The sequence below is a fragment of the Geotrypetes seraphini genome, chromosome 7 (assembly GCF_902459505.1).
Source record: "Geotrypetes seraphini chromosome 7, aGeoSer1.1, whole genome shotgun sequence".
NCBI lineage: Eukaryota > Metazoa > Chordata > Amphibia > Gymnophiona > Dermophiidae > Geotrypetes > Geotrypetes seraphini.
Window position 1 is genome coordinate 122,942,750 of NC_047090.1, and position 20,882 is coordinate 122,963,631.

General features: G+C 45.9%; 1 protein-coding gene across 3 annotated transcripts in view; it reads right to left on the reverse strand.

Moving 5' to 3' along the window:
* Positions 1–20,882, reverse strand: part of BUB1B (BUB1 mitotic checkpoint serine/threonine kinase B) — a 287,868-nt gene that overhangs the window by 115,619 nt on the left and 151,367 nt on the right. For all 3 annotated transcript variants that reach the window (XM_033953065.1, XM_033953063.1, XM_033953064.1), the window contains exon 10: positions 14,703–14,815. In XM_033953065.1, the coding sequence (XP_033808956.1) occupies positions 14,703–14,815 (113 nt within the window). The remainder of the gene's footprint in view (positions 1–14,702; positions 14,816–20,882) is intronic.

A 20,882-nucleotide genomic window follows, 5' to 3' on the forward strand; every position in this document is an offset into this window, starting at 1 on the left:
AAAAGCTCAAACCCCGTCGGGATGATCGGTTCCAATGGAGGCATGGGCAAAGACTCTGCTCCTTGCGATGCATGCATTGTTGCCAGACCAGACACTCGCAGAGACTCTGCTCCCTGTTGAGAGTGTGTTCCCCGCTGAGGCACTGGAGGGGGCTCGACCTCGCGGGAGGCCTCATCGTGCCCAGGCTGGATTTGGGAAAGAAGCTGAGGCCCCATCGTGGTAAAGAGCTCGATGAATTGCTTCTGTAGCATGGTCTGGAACAAGGATGGATCCGCATCTGAAATGGGACCACCTGCGCGGGCCTCGCGCTACCTCGGAGCAGTGTGTGAGTGCTTGGACTTCGAGGCCTTGGGCACTTTTAACACTACTGGGGGAATGGGCTGCTGAGCTACCTGATCTGAGGAGGTTGAGGAAGGCATCGCAGCAGGCACTGGAGTCTGAGCCGGGATGAACGAGGCAGGCTTGATGAGACTCGGCACCGCAGAGGTGGTAGGCTGTGGAATTGCGGATGATGTCAAAGGCGAAGGTCCCTTTGTGGTCGACGGCTCCATTGAGGACTCCATGAACAGCAATTCCCACAAAATGCAACGGCGCTTGAAAGCACGTGCGGTGAGTGTAAAGCAAGGCTGGCACGATTTTGGGAGATGTTCAGGCCCGAGACACCGAACACAGCGTCGATGAGGGTCCGTTAACGAAATCGCACGCTGGCACTTGTCACACTTTTTAAAACTAGTGATAGGCCGGGACATAGGCCGAAAAAGCTCCGCCACAAGATCGAAGCTGCGGGGCTGCCTGGTTGAACGGAACGAAGAATTTTTTTTTTTTTAAACAATAAAACATGATGAAAATCAGCGATTAAGATCAAATAAAACCACAGACTTAGAATGCAAAGTGAAGAAAACTTCACGCAGAGAGTTGAAGACGGACTTCTTGGCTCCGCGGAAAAGTAAGAACTGAGGAGACGCGCCCTGGTCTGGGCGGGCAACTCGAAACTTCGAGTTTTTCTTCAAAGAAGCGTCCGTATCGGGGCTCCGTTGGATCACGTCACCCATTAGTGAGAATACCTGCCTGCTTGTCCTGGGATAACAGTAGTTCTTAAACCTGTCCCAGGGGACCCCAGCCAGTTAGATTTTCAACATTACCTTATGCATATTCATTAGGGATAATTTGCTGGAGAGGGTATTGATGACTTGGGATGATTAAGATGGGCTGGAGTGAGCTTTGATGGAGAGGTAGGGCTCTGGGCTTCTGGTCCAGAAATATCTAAGAAAATGGACCATTTAAACTAAATTAATTTATGGAGCATGTATGGTTGGGCAAACTGGATGGACCACTCAGGTCTTTATCTGCCATCATTTACTATGTTACTAAGTTAAATGTGAAAGGCATTCATATCTGCCTCATGCATATCCATTAGGGATAATTTGAAAACTCCACTGGCCGGGGATAAACCAAGGACAGTTTTAAGAACAACAGTCTTAGAACATTTTCAGCAATGTCTTGCAAACTTTGCAAAGCCGTGGCACACTAAACGTGATGACCGCGGCTTGAGGGAATCCGGAAGTGTGCGGATATAAGAGGGGATTCGAAAGAATAGGTTACTTTCCTCTGCTAATCTTCTTTCTTGTAAATAGCCTCTAGAATTTACACCTTAAGGCAGTGGTCTCAAACTCAAACCCTTTGCAGGGCCACATTTTGGATTTGTAGGCACTTGGAGGGCCGCAGAAAAAATAGTTAATATCTTATTAAAGAAATGACAACTTTGCATAGTTTATAAACCTTTCCTAAATTGCTTCTGATAATTTCAGCTATACACCTGAAAGCAGTGCAACATGCAGAAAGTGAAGATTAAATAGTTTTTCGCTTCCAGATGTGTATAGCTGAAACTATCAGAAGCAATTTAGGAAAGATTATAAACTATAAAGAGTTTTACCTCACGCAAAATTGTGATTTAGATTCTAAAGTATCAACTACAAGAGACAAGATTTTGGTGTAGTCCTCTAGGGGAGAATCAATATCCGACTAGTGCCTGGAAAACTTGTGCTTTAAGTGTCCGGTGATCAGGTCCGCAACCGCCTTCAGCTCTCACCTCCTCCAGACACAACCCCCATCTTACATCAAGCAGTCACCGCCAGTAGAGGTGCCGAATTTCACGAGAGTTCACAAGATTACTTACACAAGCTGCACTGCCTCCAATGGTTTCCTTACGTTCTGGAACGTTGCCCGCCTCACTACTGTAACCTCACTCAAGCGCTTTTCTGCGTCTGTACGCGACTTCCTTTCCACTCCACCTCACAATCACATACAAACACAGGAAAGCACTTGCTTGAGGTTACAGCAGTGAGAGGGTAATCAACCTCTTCCAGCCTGGAAACTGTAGGGAACTTGAAACCAATTTCTAGCCCCTTCCTCTGTGGTCATCTGCTGCAACCTACCTCTGGATATTCAGTGAGTGCCCAAGCCAAGCAGATCTACATTCCCCCCCTCCGTATTTGCGGGGGTTAGGGGCAGAACCGGCCTGCGAATAAGGAAAATTTGTGAATAACTTTTGAGCGAACTCTGACCCACCCCTGGGACCTTACCTGGTGGTCTAGCGGTGATGCGGGGCAGAAGCAATCTTCCTACACTCCTGCCCCGTGCAGAGCCATGCTGTGTGTTCCTCTGGTCTCACGAGACTACAACGGGAGTTCCTGTTGTAGTCTCGTGAGATCACAGGAACTCACAGCATGTGCTTGTGTCAGCATGTCTACACGGGACAGGAATGTAGGAAGATTGTTCCTGTCCTACATAACCGCTAGACCACCAGGAAAGGACCGTGCATGAAGTTGCCACCAGAACTGCGTCCACAGCTGAGGGCTGTGCTCCTGGAGTAGCTGCTTGCCCCATTCGTATCCCCTCCTTCTCCAATCGCCTCGATCCAAGTCCCGGGACCGATTTTGGTTGATACGGGCTGCCTCCAAGTGATTCTCTAGGGGGGGGGACCGGGAAAATAAAAATCGTGAATAGGGAGGGGGAAGTGTATAGCACAAAACAGGAAACAAAAGAAAAGAGAGATAGGGGTAACGGGGAACTCCCCGCTGCATATCAAATCTGCTCATGAACAACAAATGTAAATAAAGCCATAAGGCCAAACCTTGTATAACACTAATTTGAACAATAAACCAATTGAAAACAGTATAAATTTGATCAAGAGAGAGAGACAGCCTGAGGTTCAGAAGGGGGCAACCACCCATGGATTCCAAACCTTACATAAGGGAACAAAAATGGAATTCTTAGTGAGGCTGGTCAAGGACAGAAATCAAGCTTACCAGTTACTGGGCAGGTGATCTGCAAATCGGACAGAAAAGTCTGGGCGGGTGTGTAGATTCCAGAGGCTATTTACAAGAAAGATTAGCAAAAGTAAGTAACCTAATCTTTCGTTCTTGTACAATAACCTCTGTAATCTACACCTTAGGGACATATCAAAGCAGTCCAAACACATCAGAGGGGGCCCAATGAGCTCGCCACCAGGACTGAAGCCCCAAAAGCTGCATCCTGCTTTGCCACCACATCAAGCCGGTAGAACTTTGTGAACGTATGCAGAGAGGCCCATGTGGTTGCCCTACAAATCTCGGAAGAAACAGCTTTCGATTCAGCCCAAGAGGAAGCCATTCCTCTGGTAGAATGAGCCTTTACCCCAAGGCTTCTTCCCCGCTGACAGATAGGCAACCGCCGAACGGATCCATCGAGAGATAGTAGCCTTAAAGGTCGGCCTAACCCCCTGGGCAAGGCCCGCCAGCACAAACAGATGGTCCAAAAGACGGAGGTCATTCGTGGCCTCCAGGTATCTCAGAAGGAGATACCTCACATCCAGAGACCACAATACACAGTCCTTGGAGCCCGAAGGGACAAAGCCGGGCAACCACACCTCCTGATGACATAGAAGGCCCCATTGCTACTTCTCAAATTTGTAAAAATAGCTGTTTCTCAAACAAAAAATGATTTTTTAATCAGTCTCGCCCGAATAGCAATGAAAGAGAATCATTTTTTGTTTGAGAAACAGCTATTTTTACAAATTCGAGGAGTAGCGATGGGGTCAACATGCGCACCCTCAATAGCAGGACTGTTTATGAACAACTTTGAAAATGAATAGATCAGTAATTCCCCTTTTAAAGAAAAAATACATGTTTGGCTTAGATTCATAGATGATGTTTTTGTTCTATGGCTAGGCAGTAACGAATAGTTGAATACTGAATGGTTGAATACTTGCAATTCTGCAATTCAATTTACACATACTTGTTCTAAAGAAGAAACTTTTTTTTTAGATGTGACTTATTCAAAAACATCAGACATTTATGACTGAAGTTTACATGAAAGAAACAGACAGGAATACCACTTTGAGAAGAGATAGTTGCCATCCTAGATACATGGTAGATAATCTACCATATTCCCAACTATTAAGATATAGGAGGATATGTAGTGACAAGCAAGATTTTAAAAAACAGGCAAAAGTTTTGATACAAGATCTAACAAAGGCTATGAAGAAAAATATTTAAGAAGAACATACAAAAGAGTACGCTATAGTAACCGTGATTTATTACTTACAAAACAAAGTTGCAGACACACAAAAGAAACAACATATTGCAGTGTCTGAATACTCGCATGCAAGTCCAGCAATCTTTAAAATATTGAAGAAACAATGGGGAATTGTACAAACTAATCCCTTGTTTCAAAATACCAAGATGAGGATAGCTTATAAAAGATAGAGAAACTTAAGAGATTTTAAGCTCTTATTATTTTCCAAAATATACCAAGAAAAGGAATATCAATAAAATTGGTCATTATAAATGCCATGGTGTAAATTTTGCAGTATGAATGTTTAAATGTCTTTCTTTATCAATCCAGTAGACCAGAAGGAATATGTCTTAAGGAATTTTAGGGATTGCAATAGCGATTACATGGTGTATGCATTAAAATGTCTCTGTAGTAAGATCTATATAGGGAAAACAAGCAGAACGTTGAAAATCAGGTTAAGTGAGCATAAATCATGTTTTTAAAAAATTGAAGAATCGAAACACCTATAGTAGATATAGATGTAGTATACCCGGATATGATGGGTGGAGATAGAGATAAGGCACTTTTACGGTGCGAACAGAGATTGATCTTTAAAATTAGGTACATTGCACCCAAGGGGACTCAATAGCCAATTAGAATGGAAAGTTTTCATTTGAAAGGGAGGTTTTTAGCCTATTGGATGAACAGAATGTTCAAGTCTGATTTTAGAGAGAGATTTCTGATTGGGAGAATGGATGATGACGTGCATTAATCTTATTGGCTCTATAGACAGCGTTCTTTTGAAAATCCGCCACCATCTTAGGGGTGGAATATAAACCTTTTTGATGAAAGCCACAAGAGTAAAAGGCAGTCAATTGGTGTGTTAAAAAATTTCTTATATTTAATTAAAAAGAAATAGAATGATTATAATATTTAAATAAAGTTTAAAATAAAAGGACATTTTTTTTAAACAAATTAATTTAAAATAAAACTGTTGAGAGAACGTAAGGAAGTTCTTCTTCACCCAGAGAGTGGTAGAAAATTGGAACGCTCTGCCGGAGTCTGCCATAGGGGAAAACAACCTCCAGGGATTCAAGACCAAGTTCGACAAGTTCCTGCTGAACCGGAATGTATGCAGGTAGGGCTTGTCTCAGGGCACTGGTCTTTGACCAGAGGGTCACCGCGTAAGTGGACTACTGGGCACGATGGACCACTGGTCTGACCCAGCAGCAGCAATTCTTATGTTCTTATGCTGCTGAATAAATGGTAAAGAATTTTCTGACTGCTTGAGCTTTTTTCTACCCCTGACGAAGCAAACATTGGCAAAATGGCTGGGCTCCCGTCCGTCAGGTGACAGCTAAGTACAGTTTGTTTACAGCAGTCGCAATATAGAAATTAAATAGCAAGTACCTTAAAAATAGGAAAAATAGCGAGTTGGTGATGATATACATACCCCAGTAAACACCGGTAGGGGGAGGGTGTTTGGGTGTTTGAAACTTGCTATTTTTTCTATAAGAGATATTGGACAATTAAGTCTTTTGGCTTGTCTCAGTATTTTATGATTATGCATTCTGATTCCTGGCAGATGCTATCAGATCGAAGGAAGGACATCCCCACCCTCAGACTATGGCTTTGAACGCTATCCTGGACAGAGACCATTCCCCCGGGTCCAGAATCTGCCAACTTAGAAAGTCTGCCTGAACGTTGTCGGCGCCCGCCAAGTGGACCAGGCCACCAGATGCCCAGGAAAGGAGCACCCGAGCCTCCAGGCTCAGCAAGGGACTCTTTGTGACTCCATAGCGGTTGACATAGGCGACCACCGTCGTGTTATCGAAGAACACTAGAACAGCTCGCCGACGGAGACACTTTTGAAAGCTCAAGAAGGCCAGCCAAATCCCTCGCAGCTCCAGGCAATTGATCGACCATCTGCTCTCCAAAGCAGATCAACAGCCCTGCGCCGGAACAAAGCTGCACACTGCCCCCCAGTAGGATAGACTCAGGTCCATCGTCAAAGTCACCCAATCCAAGACTCTCAGAGAAAGCCCTCTATTCAGATTCATCGGACTCAACCACCAGAGCATATTGCTTCGAGCTGCCGCTGTCCAAGGAAGCAGCACACTCAGAGAATCTCGCTGTGGCTTCCACCAAATCAATAAGGACTGCTGAAGAGACAGAAGACGCGCTCAAGCTTAAAGGATTACGTCTATGGTCGCCACCATTGGACCCAGGACCCACAGATACTGCCAGGCCAATGGAGCCTGGACTGCCAACAGGGCCTGAATGGAAGTCAGTAACTTGAGCTTCCTGAGCTCCAGAAGGAACACTTGGTTCCTGGCCTTGTGAAACCTGACTCCAAGTTACTTCAAGTTCTGCGTTGACTCGAAACGGCTCTTCTTCATGTTGATCACCCAGCCAAGATGTTCTAGCAGGTGCACCACTTGATGAACTACCCTGTGGCCCTCCGCTAGATAGGAGGCCCTGATCAGTCAGTAGTCCAGGTACGGATGGACTAAGACACCCTGCGAAAGCAAGTGAACAGCCACTACCTCCATGATCTTGGTGAAGGTTCTGGGCGCTGAGGCAAGGCCGAAGAGCAGAGCCACAAATTAGAAATGCTGCCCCAGAACTTGGAAGCGCAGGAACCTCCTGTGTTCCAGAAAAATTGGGATGTGGAGGTATGCTTCTGTGAGATCCAAGGAGGTCAAGAACTCCCCGGGCGCTACTGCCGCTATAACTGAACGCATCGTTTCCATCTGGAAACGTGGAACTCGCAGGAATGCATTCTACGCCTTCAGATCCAGAATAGGTATCCAATCTTCGGAGCTTTTCTTTGGCACGATGAAGTATATCGAGTATCTCCCTGAGCCTAAGTCTTCTTTTGGGACTGGCGCTATTGCTGCCAGATCTAGCAGCCTGCGAACCATAGCCTACACACGCCGTCTTTTTCCGGATTACCTGTGGGAGAAGCAAGGAAGAAATCCAATGGGGGGTCGGTAAAACTCCAGCCTGAAACCCTCTCTCAGCACTTCGAGAACCCATTGGTCTGAAGTCACCCTCTGCCACTCTAGTAGATATGCCAAAAGCTGCTCCCCAACCTGAGGGAGAGGCGCCAGAGGCCTGGCATCAGGTCTGCTTCTTAGGAGGGGCAGGAGGACATCTGTAGGAGGACTGTGGCTGGGACGGGCCTCTGAAACGAGGTCTGGATGGAGCACCTAAGCGCTGTCCAGTCGCCTGGGGTGCAGCGTACTGAAGAGGGCGCCGGAAGAGATAAAAATTTGGCTGTCCCAAACCACGTGCTGGGCGAGGCTTTGACCCGGGAAGCACCTTGGGTCCTGAACACTGGCCATAAGATCATCCAGACCCTGACCAAACAACAGCAACCTTTGAAAGGCAATCTGCTCAACGTAGTCTTAGAAGAAGAGTCACCGGACCACTGGCAAATACACAGCATTCGTCGTGCTGACACTGAATAAGCTCCAAGCTTAGCAAAATCCTTCATCATCTCATAGTGGGCATCGCCAGATAAGTCACCCCCGGAAACAAGGAAATCTAGGTTCCGAATGACAACCTCCTCGGAATCTTGGTGCAATTTGTTGTAACACGCACGAGCAACAAAAGAGGTGGCTGCAGTAACCCTAACTCCCGTCGCTGCCGAATCGAAAAGGCGCTTGAGGACACAATCCACTTGCCCGTCTTGAACAACCCCTCAATCTGAGGGTAAGGAAGTGTGCTTAGTGACCTGCGTCACAGCCGAATGTACTTTCGGCGGAGCCAGTCGTTTGGTGAATTCCAGGGCAATGGAATATAAACACACCATGGCCCTAGCATATTTAAGAGGATCCTCCGGGGACTCCCAGATCTCTGAGAGAATCCTAACCAAATCTGGACTTTCTGGAAAGGAAGCGGACGCTGATCACTCATGATGGAACATTCAGCCTGTTCCTGCTTGTCTAAACTCAGGTTCACTGTCCTTAGGGACTCAGAAATAAAGTCAGGAAAGCGGCTAGTCTTAAATAGCCTGCACACAGCTGGGTCATCCCGAAGATCTTGGGACCCGCTGGAAGGGGGATCCTGAAGATCTGCTAGATTAGCCACATCGGTGGACGCTAGTGCTGCTCGATTCATGAAAAAAAATTTGATTAGATTCAGCCTACTGAATTGGTTTTTCAATTCGATTCAATTTTTCTGCCCAATTGGGTGTTTGTTTGTTTTTTTTCAAACATCCTGGTGAGTTTATTTTATAGCTTCTTCACCCCCTTTTCCTTCTCCTAACCACACTGGCACTGTGGTGTAAACAGAATAAACAAACAAAAAAGACTTCTCCTCTCTCTGTTAAATCCTAGCTCACGTATGCAGTCTAACACCAGCTCTGGCAGGATACACGTTTCAAATCTGACATATTGTAATCACAAAACAGAAAAGAAAATTATTTTTTCTACCTTTTGTTGTCTGGTCATTATTCAAATCTTGTTGGTCCCAGGCTCTGGTTGTCTTCTGATAATTTGCTTGCCAGGGTCTCCTTCTTTCTTCTTGCTAACCATCCATCTGCCATCTCTGTCTTCCCCTTCCATTTCCCTTCCCTCCCTAGGAGGTCTAGCATCTTTCCTTTTTTTCATCTCCCTTCACAGATCCACCTTTTCTTAACTACCCTTTCATCCAGCATCTCTCCCTCCTTCCCCACCACCCCATCTCTCCCTTTCTTTTCCCAACTACCCTCCTATCCAGTATCTCTATCCCCCCTCCACACCATCCCTTGTGTCCAACTTCTCTCCCTTTCCGTTCCTTCCCTCCCTAAATCCCATTGTCCATCATCCCTCTTCCTCTCCTCTATTTTCAGACCCATTATTTCTTCCCCCACCCAAAGTCCAGCATATGCATGTATCTTTGAACCCCCTTCCCTCCCTCCCTCCCTCCCTTTGTGTCCTTCTACACCAGGGCCCCCCTCCCTTGGTCTGTCCCCCCCCTGAAGGCCTGCACCTCCCCCTGAAGGCCTGCACCCCAGCCCTAAAGGCCTGCCTGTACCCCCTGAAGGCCTGTGCCACCATCCTTGAAGGCCTGTTTCCCCCTTGTAGGCCTGTCCCCCCCGGGAAGGCCTGCGTATTTCTCCTTGCCTCCCGGAATCAATTTTCCTAATTTCAGCAGCCTGCAATAAGATCGCTGGCACTAGCGATCTTTGCAAGCTGCTATACGACTTCCGAGTGTCTTCTCTCTGCTGTGGTCCCGCCCCTCCTCTGACGCCAGGCTGCTGAAATTAGGAAAATTGATTCCAGGAGGCCAGTGGGGAAGACGGATAGCATAGCAGAGGGAGGCCAGCGGGTAAGCCACTTCCCGACTGACCCTCCCAACTCGCCCTCTAAAGCAAGAGCAGCAGGCCAGCAAGAGGCAGCGCTGCCGCTCCTGCTTTAGGGGGGAGGGTCAGTCAACGAATCGGGAGGCCGATTTTTTGTCCTGGTAAATCGATTCGAATCGTGAATCGGGCAGCACTAGTGGACGCTTCAGAAGCAACCTGCAACAGCAAAGGGACAGAAAACGAGGGAGAATCAATGGCAGGGACTGCCCGTCTGCTCTCTGGTGTCCCTAAAATAGAACAGAGATCTGCTGGAATCCAGAGGAAGTGCAGACCCCATCTGCTGCACTGGATTCTGAGTGGAAGAAGCAGGCGCAGTTTTTTTAACCAGAAAGGCCTGATGCATCATATTTATAGATTCAGGTGGGAAAAAAAATCACTGGGGACAAGAGCTGCTCCGCGTGCCTTAGTTTTAGAGTCCTTAGCGGATTTATGAGACTTTTCCCTGGAACTACGCTTGCATTTCATGGAAGCGCCTTCCGCACCTTCTTTGGACGCACCGGACGCTTCATTCGCGTCTCCAGTCAAATTGGAGAAATAAAGGGCCTCTCCGGAGGAGGTGAGAATGGAATTTGTGTACAGTTCACACACCTTGTGGGCCGCAGCACATACGATACATGGCTGCAAATCTGGCAGCCAACCACCGCATTTATGGCAAGAATCCATGCCATCCTGTCCTGAGGAAGCCATCTGTGAAATTTGGAGCAAAAACGAAGCTCCTAAGGTCAAAAAATACACTTTTAAAAGCTTTAAAGAAAATCCAAGATAGCCGCTGCGGGTGCCAATTCTGCCCTAAAACGGCCCGGTAAAATCACAGGAAACCCAGGAAAATTGCAATTTTGTGATTTTACAGGTGTGTGTGTGTGTGTGTGTGGGGGGGGGGGGGGGGGTAGGGCATGCAGGGAAACCCTTTTTGAGGACCCCCCAAAATTGCCAAGCCAGCATGCACATAGACACAGTGGCAGGAGCTGCATAGAACAGAATGGCAGGCAAGTTGATACAGAGCATGCAAGGAGATCAGTACCTTAGGAGATGATAAAAACTGGGTTTCCCCATCTGGGACATATATTTTGGGAGTGTCATAAGATGCGTCCTTTTTAGTCCCAGGTATGAGCGTTTTTTATTTCTCTTTTCCCTCTGATGCTCTTTTGCAATCCTCTGCCTGCACTCTTTTTATGATGGGGAAGCATTGCAGTCTTAGTGGGTCCTGTCTTTTTGTTTCCAAAGCTCTCCTTTTAGTCAAAAAGGTGATTTTGGTGTATTGGAGAACCAGTACGGCCCCTTCTTTCTCTCAATGGGATTTGTTTTTATTTGATTTAGTGTTGCTGGAACGCCGGGCAGTGTGTGTGAGGGTGGAGGGCAGTTGGAAACGGTTTCAAGATGTTTGGAAACTGTATTGGAATTCTCTTCCTCATAAAGCCCGGAGCCTTCTCTTAAATTCCTAATTTTTTCTGTGCTTTGGGGGTTTCTTTCTTGGTTGGCCTGGGCTATTTCGTTATATGTTGCTCTATTGTCTGGGTCTTGGTTCTTATCTCTCTAGCTCTTTTTCTCCCTATTTCTCATGGGACCTTGAGTGTCCCACTGTTTTCTTGTATTTTCTCTCTCTTTGAGACTACCACATATAGCAGGGTGGGTTGGGCTGGGGGGGGAAGTTGGTAATTTCCCTGTGTGGCCCACTGGGGATGTCTCTATTAGCCATAGTTCTTCCCTATTCTTACTGGGAATGGGGTCTTTCTTATTGAAAATTATGGTTTTCAGTATGTTCTCTGGTCACTCTGGGCTTGTTTTGCTACTTTGCTCTAAGTCCCCTGTCCATGTGTATGATCATCTGTACTGTTTTGGATTCTAATGGGGGGGATGCTTGGTTTTGTTTTCTGTTTTTACCTAGTATGGGCTGGTTTCATTGTTATTTGCTCATCCCTGTTGTGCTATGACTGTTGTTTTTGCCTAATAAAAACAGATTTACAAAAAAACCCCACAAAACTGGGTTTCAGGTCTTCTGACCGCCACTCATCTTCCCTGTCACCTCAGTCAGTGACTCCAGGAACTCCCAAGGTAATTAGGGAAGACACGCAGTCCGGTTATGATCCCGGCCACGCCTCCTCAGGACCGCGCAGCCTGCGCTCTAACCCCTTAGCTGATGAAGCAGAGAGAGCTGGCTCCCGAACCTGGAGACCTGATCTGACCAGCAGGCTCTCCGGGGGGCTTAATGCAGTTCTACTAACAGGGTACTAACAGGTAACCCCCCCAGAAGCAGTCTTTTACATAAAGTCTGCGATCTCCTGCCGCAGGATTTCTACGCAGGGTAAATCCACAGCACCAGGGCAAGACCCGCACCAAGAATAGATCAAATAAAGAGAACTTTAGAAAATAAAAAATCACAAGCAGAAAAGATAGACCCTACAGCTCAGGCTGTAGGAATGTAACAGGATATCCAGGGGTAGGTTGAAGCAGATGACCAGAGGGAGGGGCTAAAATTTGGTTTCAAGTTCCCTACAGTTTCCAGGCTGGAAGATGTTGATTACCCTAAGGTGTAGATTCCAGAGGTTATTGTACAAGAAACATCATTACAGACCCTGACATACAGGACTATGGGACAAAAGCCTAGTAAGAAAAACAGGCTAAGTACAAAATGGATTCTAAAAACTCATCTCTGACTCATGACTGCTGTCAGCTTCTAAACTGATGCTGGGGAAGTGTCCTAAGAGAAGTGCTGCTCACAGATAAGGACCAAAAACAGAACTACATGCTGTACCATGGAAAGTCAGTCACAGGGCGGTGACTAGAAATAACCGATATGTCCTGAATACACAAGATCCTGGAATTTACTGAGAAACACCTAAAAAGATGAAGAAGAATAAGGAGGGGCCACTGAGAGGGGTGTGGTCCATGTCCAGAGGGCCTGGTAGTCAGCATCAGGAACAAAGCTGTCAGGGGATATAAGGTAGTTGTTTTTCGGACAACACCCAAGACTTGTAATGACTCCATAAATATGAGAAATGACCAATTAGAAATCCTTCTTTCATTGGATCAAATATATAACATGATCAGAATTACAAGTCATGTTATATCTAGCAGTATATTGAGTGCCTAAGATCGGATGTATCCAATTGTCCCCTGACATCACAAACGGACACCATTGGCAACTACCACAGGGTTCATGACTCCCCCTAATTTTAGTCATATCTTCCCTCGTTTGTGATGTCAGGGGACAATTGGATACATCCGATCTTAGGCACTCAATATACTGCTAGATATAACATGACTTGTAATTCTGATCATGTTATATATTTGATCCAATGCCCTTGCCCAAAACTTTATGTAGGTTGCACTACTAGAGCTGTGAAGATCCGTTTAACAGAGCATAAGTCTAGGGTGAATATGAGCTATGAAGCTTCCCCTTTAGTGAGACACTGGAGGTTATGTAAACATGGTCTGAAAGATTTAAAATGGAGGGTAATGGACATGATTACTGTAGGGTGGGAGGGAGGAAATATAGAGCGTACTTTAAATCTTAGGGAACTACGCTGGATGTTCCAACTCCAAACTATGGCCCCCTCCGGGCTGAATTAAGCCTCGGATTGGATGGCTCAGTTGGATTCTGGATGATTGTGTGTGTCTCCGTGGTTTGAGTGACGCGATTTGCGTCGGGTTGCTAGGTGAGTGTATGATGTAAGGGGAGGGGTTATTTAAACACTCTGTATGAACGCCGCGGCCATCTTTCTGGATAGCCGGTGGCATACTATTGGAGTAAGATTACCTTATCTTTTTCGGTGAGTGACTGTTACTTACAAAACTTTTTAGCCTTTCACATTAGCGGAAGGTATAATGTACTTATGTTCCTTTGTAGTTCCCCCGACCTTGATAAAGGATTTCGAAACGCGTCGGGAAGGGGAATTGATAAAGATTGAAGATAAGTGACTACACTTTTAAATCTATTTACAAGTTGAAAAATGATACATAACAGTATAAAAAAATCTAACAAATTCTATCAGTAAGGGAATAATGAAGAATTCCATGACCACGGACTCGTTTTGAGCAAGTGGAGTCAGAATTCCCACTGAAAGAAGAATTGCTTTGCACTGAGTGTTGTTTGAGTGGTTGATTATAAGGAGTGAGTCTATTGTGTTGGTAGATGGCTCAATTAGAAATCCAACATGTGAAACAACTAATTAAAATATCAATATAACCACCAATTAGAATAGCTAGGCAACATTTCATGTAAAGGTATAAAAAAGCTATTGAATGACGAACTAGCCAGAGTAGACTGAATCAACATCAGACTTCTAGACTCTGACTGATTCCTCCGCTTGGCACAGTGCTGTATAATCACTTTTGATGCCAATCATGTAAGCTATTGATTTATTATCTATTAAAAATATATCTTTAATACAGCAAATGTGTTGTAGTTGTGCGGTCATTACAAAACAGTGAAAGACCCCAGCCACCTTTCAGACATCAATGAGATGCCAAGCGCATGCATAACATCATCACATTACCATCCATGCATGCACAAAGGCCCTACAGACGGGGGGGGGGGGGGGGCCTGAGCCACCAGTGGGGAGGTGCTAAAAGGGAAGAGGAGCTAAGAGGTGCTGTCGCCAGCTGACTGCCTGTAGGATTGCCTCTCACCACAAAGAGGCATGTCCTGTAGGCAGTCAGCTGACACTGGTGCCTCTCCTCTTCCCCTGCGTCTTGAGGCATACCTAGAATCTCAGGTGGCACACTAGTGTGTCACGTAACAGTTTGCTATACACTGATTTACAGTACAGACGCTCTGAGGAAAGATTACTCAAATAAAATCTATTTTTTTAAAAAGTACCTGCTCAACTAAATTTTGATCCTCCTTATTCTTCATTTCATTTAGCAATCTCTCCATCTCTTGAACTTTTTGTACTAGCTCCACTCTACGTTGTTCCCTGGCTTGCAGCTCCTCTGAAAAGTTAAAAAAAATGATTATGGACTTACCCTGGTAAGCTCTTTTCCAATAGATAGGTGAGACATTCTAGACCAGTGGTTCTTAACCTTGTTGGAGGTACTGAACCCCACCAGTTTCATATGTGTGTTCACCGAACCCTTCTTTATTCCCTTAGTTTTGCCGGAGCTAGACTAGAATTACTCAACTTGGCATTGCAAATCATGCAATTAGGACGCTGACTTCCATCACGTTCCGTTATACATGTGAATCCATATTGTACATATTCGTCCGATCACTTTCGTATTTTGTTCGACATAATTAGTAAGGGATTAAAATATTAAGATAGGTATCACACGACGTACCATCACAACAGTTACAATCCGACTACTGTGCGCATCAAATCCCCTGCAGCACAGATAGGCCAAGCGATGTTGCGTGATCACCTGCAGCCAATTATGGACAAGCGGGGCGTATCATCACGAATCATAAGTGCTTCGGTCACGTTCAATCATCTATCAGTTAAATCACAAATTTTGATCAGGAATTGATTGATGTATATAAGGCGTTAGTTACAGATTGATAGATCAAGAAACTGAGTACACGATCAGTCTTGATCAAAATCACTGAATAACTGATAGATGATTGAACGTGACTGAAGCGCTATATGAGTCGGAGGTGTGTTTTGACCTCCGCCGAACCCGTGAGACTGACTCACCGAACCCCTGGGGTTCGGTCGAACCCAGGTTAAGAACCACTGTTCTAGACAGTTGGGTTATTTTCCCATAGTCATGTGCTGCTGCAGAAGGAATGCACTCCGGATTTTTCACTCAGCCTCTGCTATACTTCACAGGGGTCTCTGGCTCCACCTAGTTAGTACCCAAGCACTGAGAGCCACCAAATACAAGTGAAGTAGAGGCACCGTTCTGCTCAAGAATCAACTCAACAGTAAAGTTAACCGCCAACACAGGCTTCAAAGGAGCACAGAAACTACTCCCATATAATACTAAAACATATATACAAATTCTTCCCAGACCCCAAGGACTGACAGGCATCCAAGAATCAGCTTGGAGAAGCATAAACAGACAAACAGGCAAGTGGAGGCCAAGAATGTCTCACCTATCTACTGAAAAAGAGATTACCAGGGTAAGTATATAATCTCTTTTTCCAGTGCAATAGGTGGGACATTTTAGACAGATGGGATGTACAAAAGCAGTCCCCCAAAAAACTAGGGCAGGCTTGCTGCGCTGATCCTTTAGACTAAGGACCCAAAGGCAGAATCCTGTCTGCTCTGCAAAACCTGGCAAACATGTGAACAGAAGATCGCATTGCCATCAAGGGAGGAAGCTCAAGCTTCGGCTCAAGAAGAAGCCACACTCCTAGTAAAATGTGCCTTGATGGAAATAGGAGGCCATTTCCCGGAAAGAATGTAGGCTGACGAAATGGTCCTATGGATCCATCTAGAAATCATGGCCTTGGAAGCGGGAGCACCCCAATTAACTGAATGATCCGAGACAAAACTTGTTAGTGACCTCCTGATAATGCAGAAGAGCTATGTACACAGCCAGTTTCTTCGACAGGCAATCTTGTGTCCTGGAACCAGTAGGCTGAAAGGCATGTAAACACACTTCCTGATTAAAATGGAAAGCTGGAACCACCTTCGGCAGGAAGGAAGGAATCATCCAAAGAGAAACCTCAGTCTCCAAAATATGGAGGAATGATTCTCTGCAATGAAGTGCCTGTAGGTCCGACACATGACGCACTGAAGTAATAGCAACCAGAAAAAAAACAGTCTTGAGCGTCAAGTGCAAGAGGAAAGCATCTCGAAGGGGCTCAAAAGGAGTCTTGGTAAGGCTAAACAGCACCAGGTTAAGGTCCCAGGAAGGGAAAGGTTGCTTAACCGGCGGCCTGACACGAAAACCCCCCTTCAGAAATCTAGCAACATCAGGATGAGACGCCAATGAGAAGCGATGCTCCTGGGTTCTAAAACAAGAGAACCCAGTGACCTGGATCCAAAGAGAAGCCACAGTGAGGCCTTTATTCAAACCAGACTGAAGAAAAATTATAATTAGTGAGATCGGAGCTGAATAAGGGTCCACCTGGTCCAGGGCGCAACAGTGTTGGAAGGCTTTCCATGCCTTAGCATAAGCCAACATAGTAGACAACGACTTAGACTTCAGAAGAGCATCAATAACCATAGCAGAATATCCTTTGTGCTCTAAGGCTGTGTGCTCAAGAGCCATGCTGTAAGACCAAAGTGATCCAGATCCTCCATGGACACTGAACTCTGTGGGAGGAGGTCCAGATGGGTGCTCAGCTGAATGCTGCAACCTCTGTGCAGATGCATCAGATGTGCATACCACAGTCTGTAAGGCCAATCTGGAACCACGGAGATCTGTTGAATGACCCGGCCGAATATTGGCCAAGGAGAAAAGACATACAGGAGAATCTCCGGAGGCTACGGCTGCACCATAGTCGAGCCCCTCACTTCCAGGCTCGTATCTTCAACTGAAGAAGTGATCCACTTTCTTGTTTCTTGCCATGGCAATAATGTCAAAGCGAAGCCAATCCCAGAAGCGCACTAATGCTGGCAACGCCACTGGATCTAGAATCTGCTCTATAGCCTGAATATCCAGTAAGCGCTGAACAGTGACTTGAACCTTGAGTGTTTTGTCCGGGCGAACTGTAGTGGAGTCCACAAATCAATCTGTCAGAAGCAGGGCAAATTCCAGCAGGTAGCCCGACCGAATAATGTCCAAAACCCACTAGTCGGACGTAATGCACATCCAGGCAGGAAGAAATGCTGAGAGCTGGCCCCCTATCCAAAGAAGAGCATCCCTCGGTCTTGCTTCATTGTGCCCTTTTTGGCAGATGGAGCAGAACAGAAGGTGGAAGACTGGGAACCACCACCTTATTCTCCAGTGTGTGCAGTCAAGAGACAAGCATGTACAACAAAACATATTGCCGAAACAGTTCCATCAAAGATTCCCGAGGACCACATCCACACGGCGGACCTGCATATCCTTTAACATTACACCACTTTCACTAGGGAGAGAGGTACGCTTAGCCACCTGCGCCACCAAAGCATCCATCCTGGACTGACCCAAAAGCTGCTGATACTCATGTGCCAGGGGATACAAGCGTGACTTAGCTCTAGCAATTTTCAGAACACCCTCTGGAGAGTCAAACTGCTCCGAGACAAGAAAGTTCATATCAGGGTGCCAAAGAATGGTAGCAAATTGTAAGCACACACCACAAAACCAGGAGGAAGAAGTGGATGGAACCAGCTGAGTGACCAAAATCAACTCCTGCAAAGATTCAGAAATAAGGTTGCAGACATAAAAAAGGACAGGACCATGGGATCCATCCCTAGGCTCCAAAACCCTAGAGGGATCCACAGATCCAGCACACAGTCCCTGATCTCTCACCCCAGGAAGCATTGCACCTGCAAATAAGGGGTCATCAAGAGAGTAATCAGGCAGAGCTTTAAAATCACTCAAAGCACCAAAATTCCCGAAAAAGGGACAAAACTACACTTAATAAAAATAAAATGGGGAGAGCAGAACAAACACTCCTGCAGGCACATGTGCAGAATGGAAGAACTATAAGTGGAGCAAGAGAACCCAGTGAAGTACAACAGAGGCAGAATGAAAAATCCAGAGTGAATTCCTTCTGCAGCAGCATGTGACTATGGGGGAATAAACCATCTGTCTAGAATGCCTCACCTATTGCACTGAAAAAGCATAATAAAAGTGCTCATTGTGCAATACGCAACCTGAGATAAGAGAGGCTTGGAGTCTGAACTCCAATCCTGCCAGTCTGGCTCTGAGTTGTCGCTGGAATGGAAGATTAGGTTCTTACCTTGGGTAATCTTCTTTCTGTTAGCCCCCAAAGGAATCAGTACAAAAGGTACAAACCATGACTTACAGAAATCCACACATTTTCTTCAATTGCTCTTCCTACATAGCTGAGAGAGACAGAGCCCCCTATAGGTGAGCCCAAAAGTTAACAAATCTTACTGAAGCAAGGCGTACATAACAAAGGGGGCAAAGGGAAGCATCCCGCAAAGCCAAGAAGATTCTGTTCTGCAAGAATTAATCAACAGTCAACATGAAAAACAGGCAAGAACATGGAACCAACCTGCTGCGTGCAACTGGAAACTTGCCATCGGTAAAGATATGTACTCACATATGTAAAACAATTCCCCACAGGGCCTATTTGCTGGATGGAAGATCCTCATGCCTGAAAGGAGAAACTGTTGAGGCAGAAAAGGTAGGCAATTCATAGAAACTGAATACATACAGGGCCAGCCATGCTGATCCTGACAGGGACTAACAGAAAGAAGATTAACCAAGGTAAGAACCTAATCTTCCATTCTGTTATGACCCCTGTGAAATCAGTATGAAAGGTGATTTATCAAAGCAATGGCAACATCTAGGATGGGAGAGAAGAGCCTGCCTTCAACATCAAGGCCCCAAATGCGGCATCAGACTGCACCACACCTACTCAGTAAAATCTTGAAAAGGTATGAAGAGAAGACCAAGTAGTCGCCCTACAAATTTCAGCTGGATGAATTGCTCGAGATCCCGCCCATGATACTGCCACACCTCTTGTCGAGTGAGCCTTGAGAGAAACCAGCATCTGCTTGCCACAGGCAATGTAAGTGGATGAAATGGCCATGTGACTCCAATGGGCAATAGACGCCTTGGACGCTAGTCTACCTTGTCTGGACTGACTAGTCTGGACAAATAGATGAACAGAAAGATGGAAGTCATTGGTCTTCTCTAAGTAGTGGAGTAAGACTTCGCACATCCAGTCTTCTCAGAATTAAATCCTTCCGCTCCGATCCCATGGGATGAAAACCAAGACGACGAACCTCCTGATTAACATAGAAATCCACTTTCAACAAAAAAGGAAGAAACTAAGAAGGAAACCTCCATTTCCATGATACTGAAAAAGGGTTCTCTACACGAGAGAGCCTGCAGTCCTGAAATACCCTGTGCTGAAACAATCGCCACAAGAGAAATATTCTTTGTAAAGTCCAGAAGAGGAGCATCTTTGAGTGGCTGATAAGGAGCTTCTTCAAACCCCTTAAGCATAACATTGAGATTCCACATAGGAAAAGGCACACAGGAGTGACCATAAGCAAAGCGCTGCCCTGAGAAATCTAGTCTTATCAGGATGAGCCATAAGCAAATTGGAACTGTTGTGCACCCTAAAACACGAAAGGTTAGCTACCAGCATGGATGATGGCCAAAACTACCGGAATGGGAGCATGCAACGGCTCCACCCGATCCACTGACCACCACTGCTGAAAAGCATTCCAAATCTTGGTATAAGCTGCCATATTAGAGGGTTTCTTGGACTTCAAAAGAATGGCAACGACTATATCGGAATAGCTCCTCTGAATCAAGACCAAGTGCTCTAGAGCTATGCCATAAGACAAAAGCGCTGGGGGTTCTCCATGGGAACCGGACCCTGACTGAGCAGGCCATGATGAAGAGGGAGCATGAGCTTCTTGTCCTGCTGAAGATGGACCAGATCTGCATACCATGGATGACAAGGCCAGTCCATAGCTACAAAAATCACCAATCCCAGATGAGTCCTGAGTTGGCCAGGGCTTAAACAATGCGTCTAGCCCCAAGCTTCCTGGCTTTGTCCTTTGACTGAAGAAGCATTTGACTTTCGAGTTCTTTGCTGAAGCCATCAAGTCCATCTGTGGCCTGCCCCAGTGCTAGACAATGAGACAGAGCATTCTCTATGAGAGAAACCACTCTCCTGGGTCTAGGACTTGGCAAGTGAGAAAGTCTGCTTGCACATTATCCACTCCAGCCATGTGTGCCACAGAGAACTTGAAAGTACAAGTCCGCCCACCAGAACAGTATCCAAGCCTTCAAACTCAAGTAAGCACTTCTGGTGCATTCTTGTCAATTTACATACGCCACCACCGTGACATTGTCTGAAAACAAACTCTCTTACTGCTTTTCCTTCCAGGGTGCTTTGAAGGGCCCTCAATGCCAGCCTTATGGCTTGAAGCTCCAGCCGGTTGATCGACCAACCTTTTTGATGGAGAGTCCACTGGCCCTG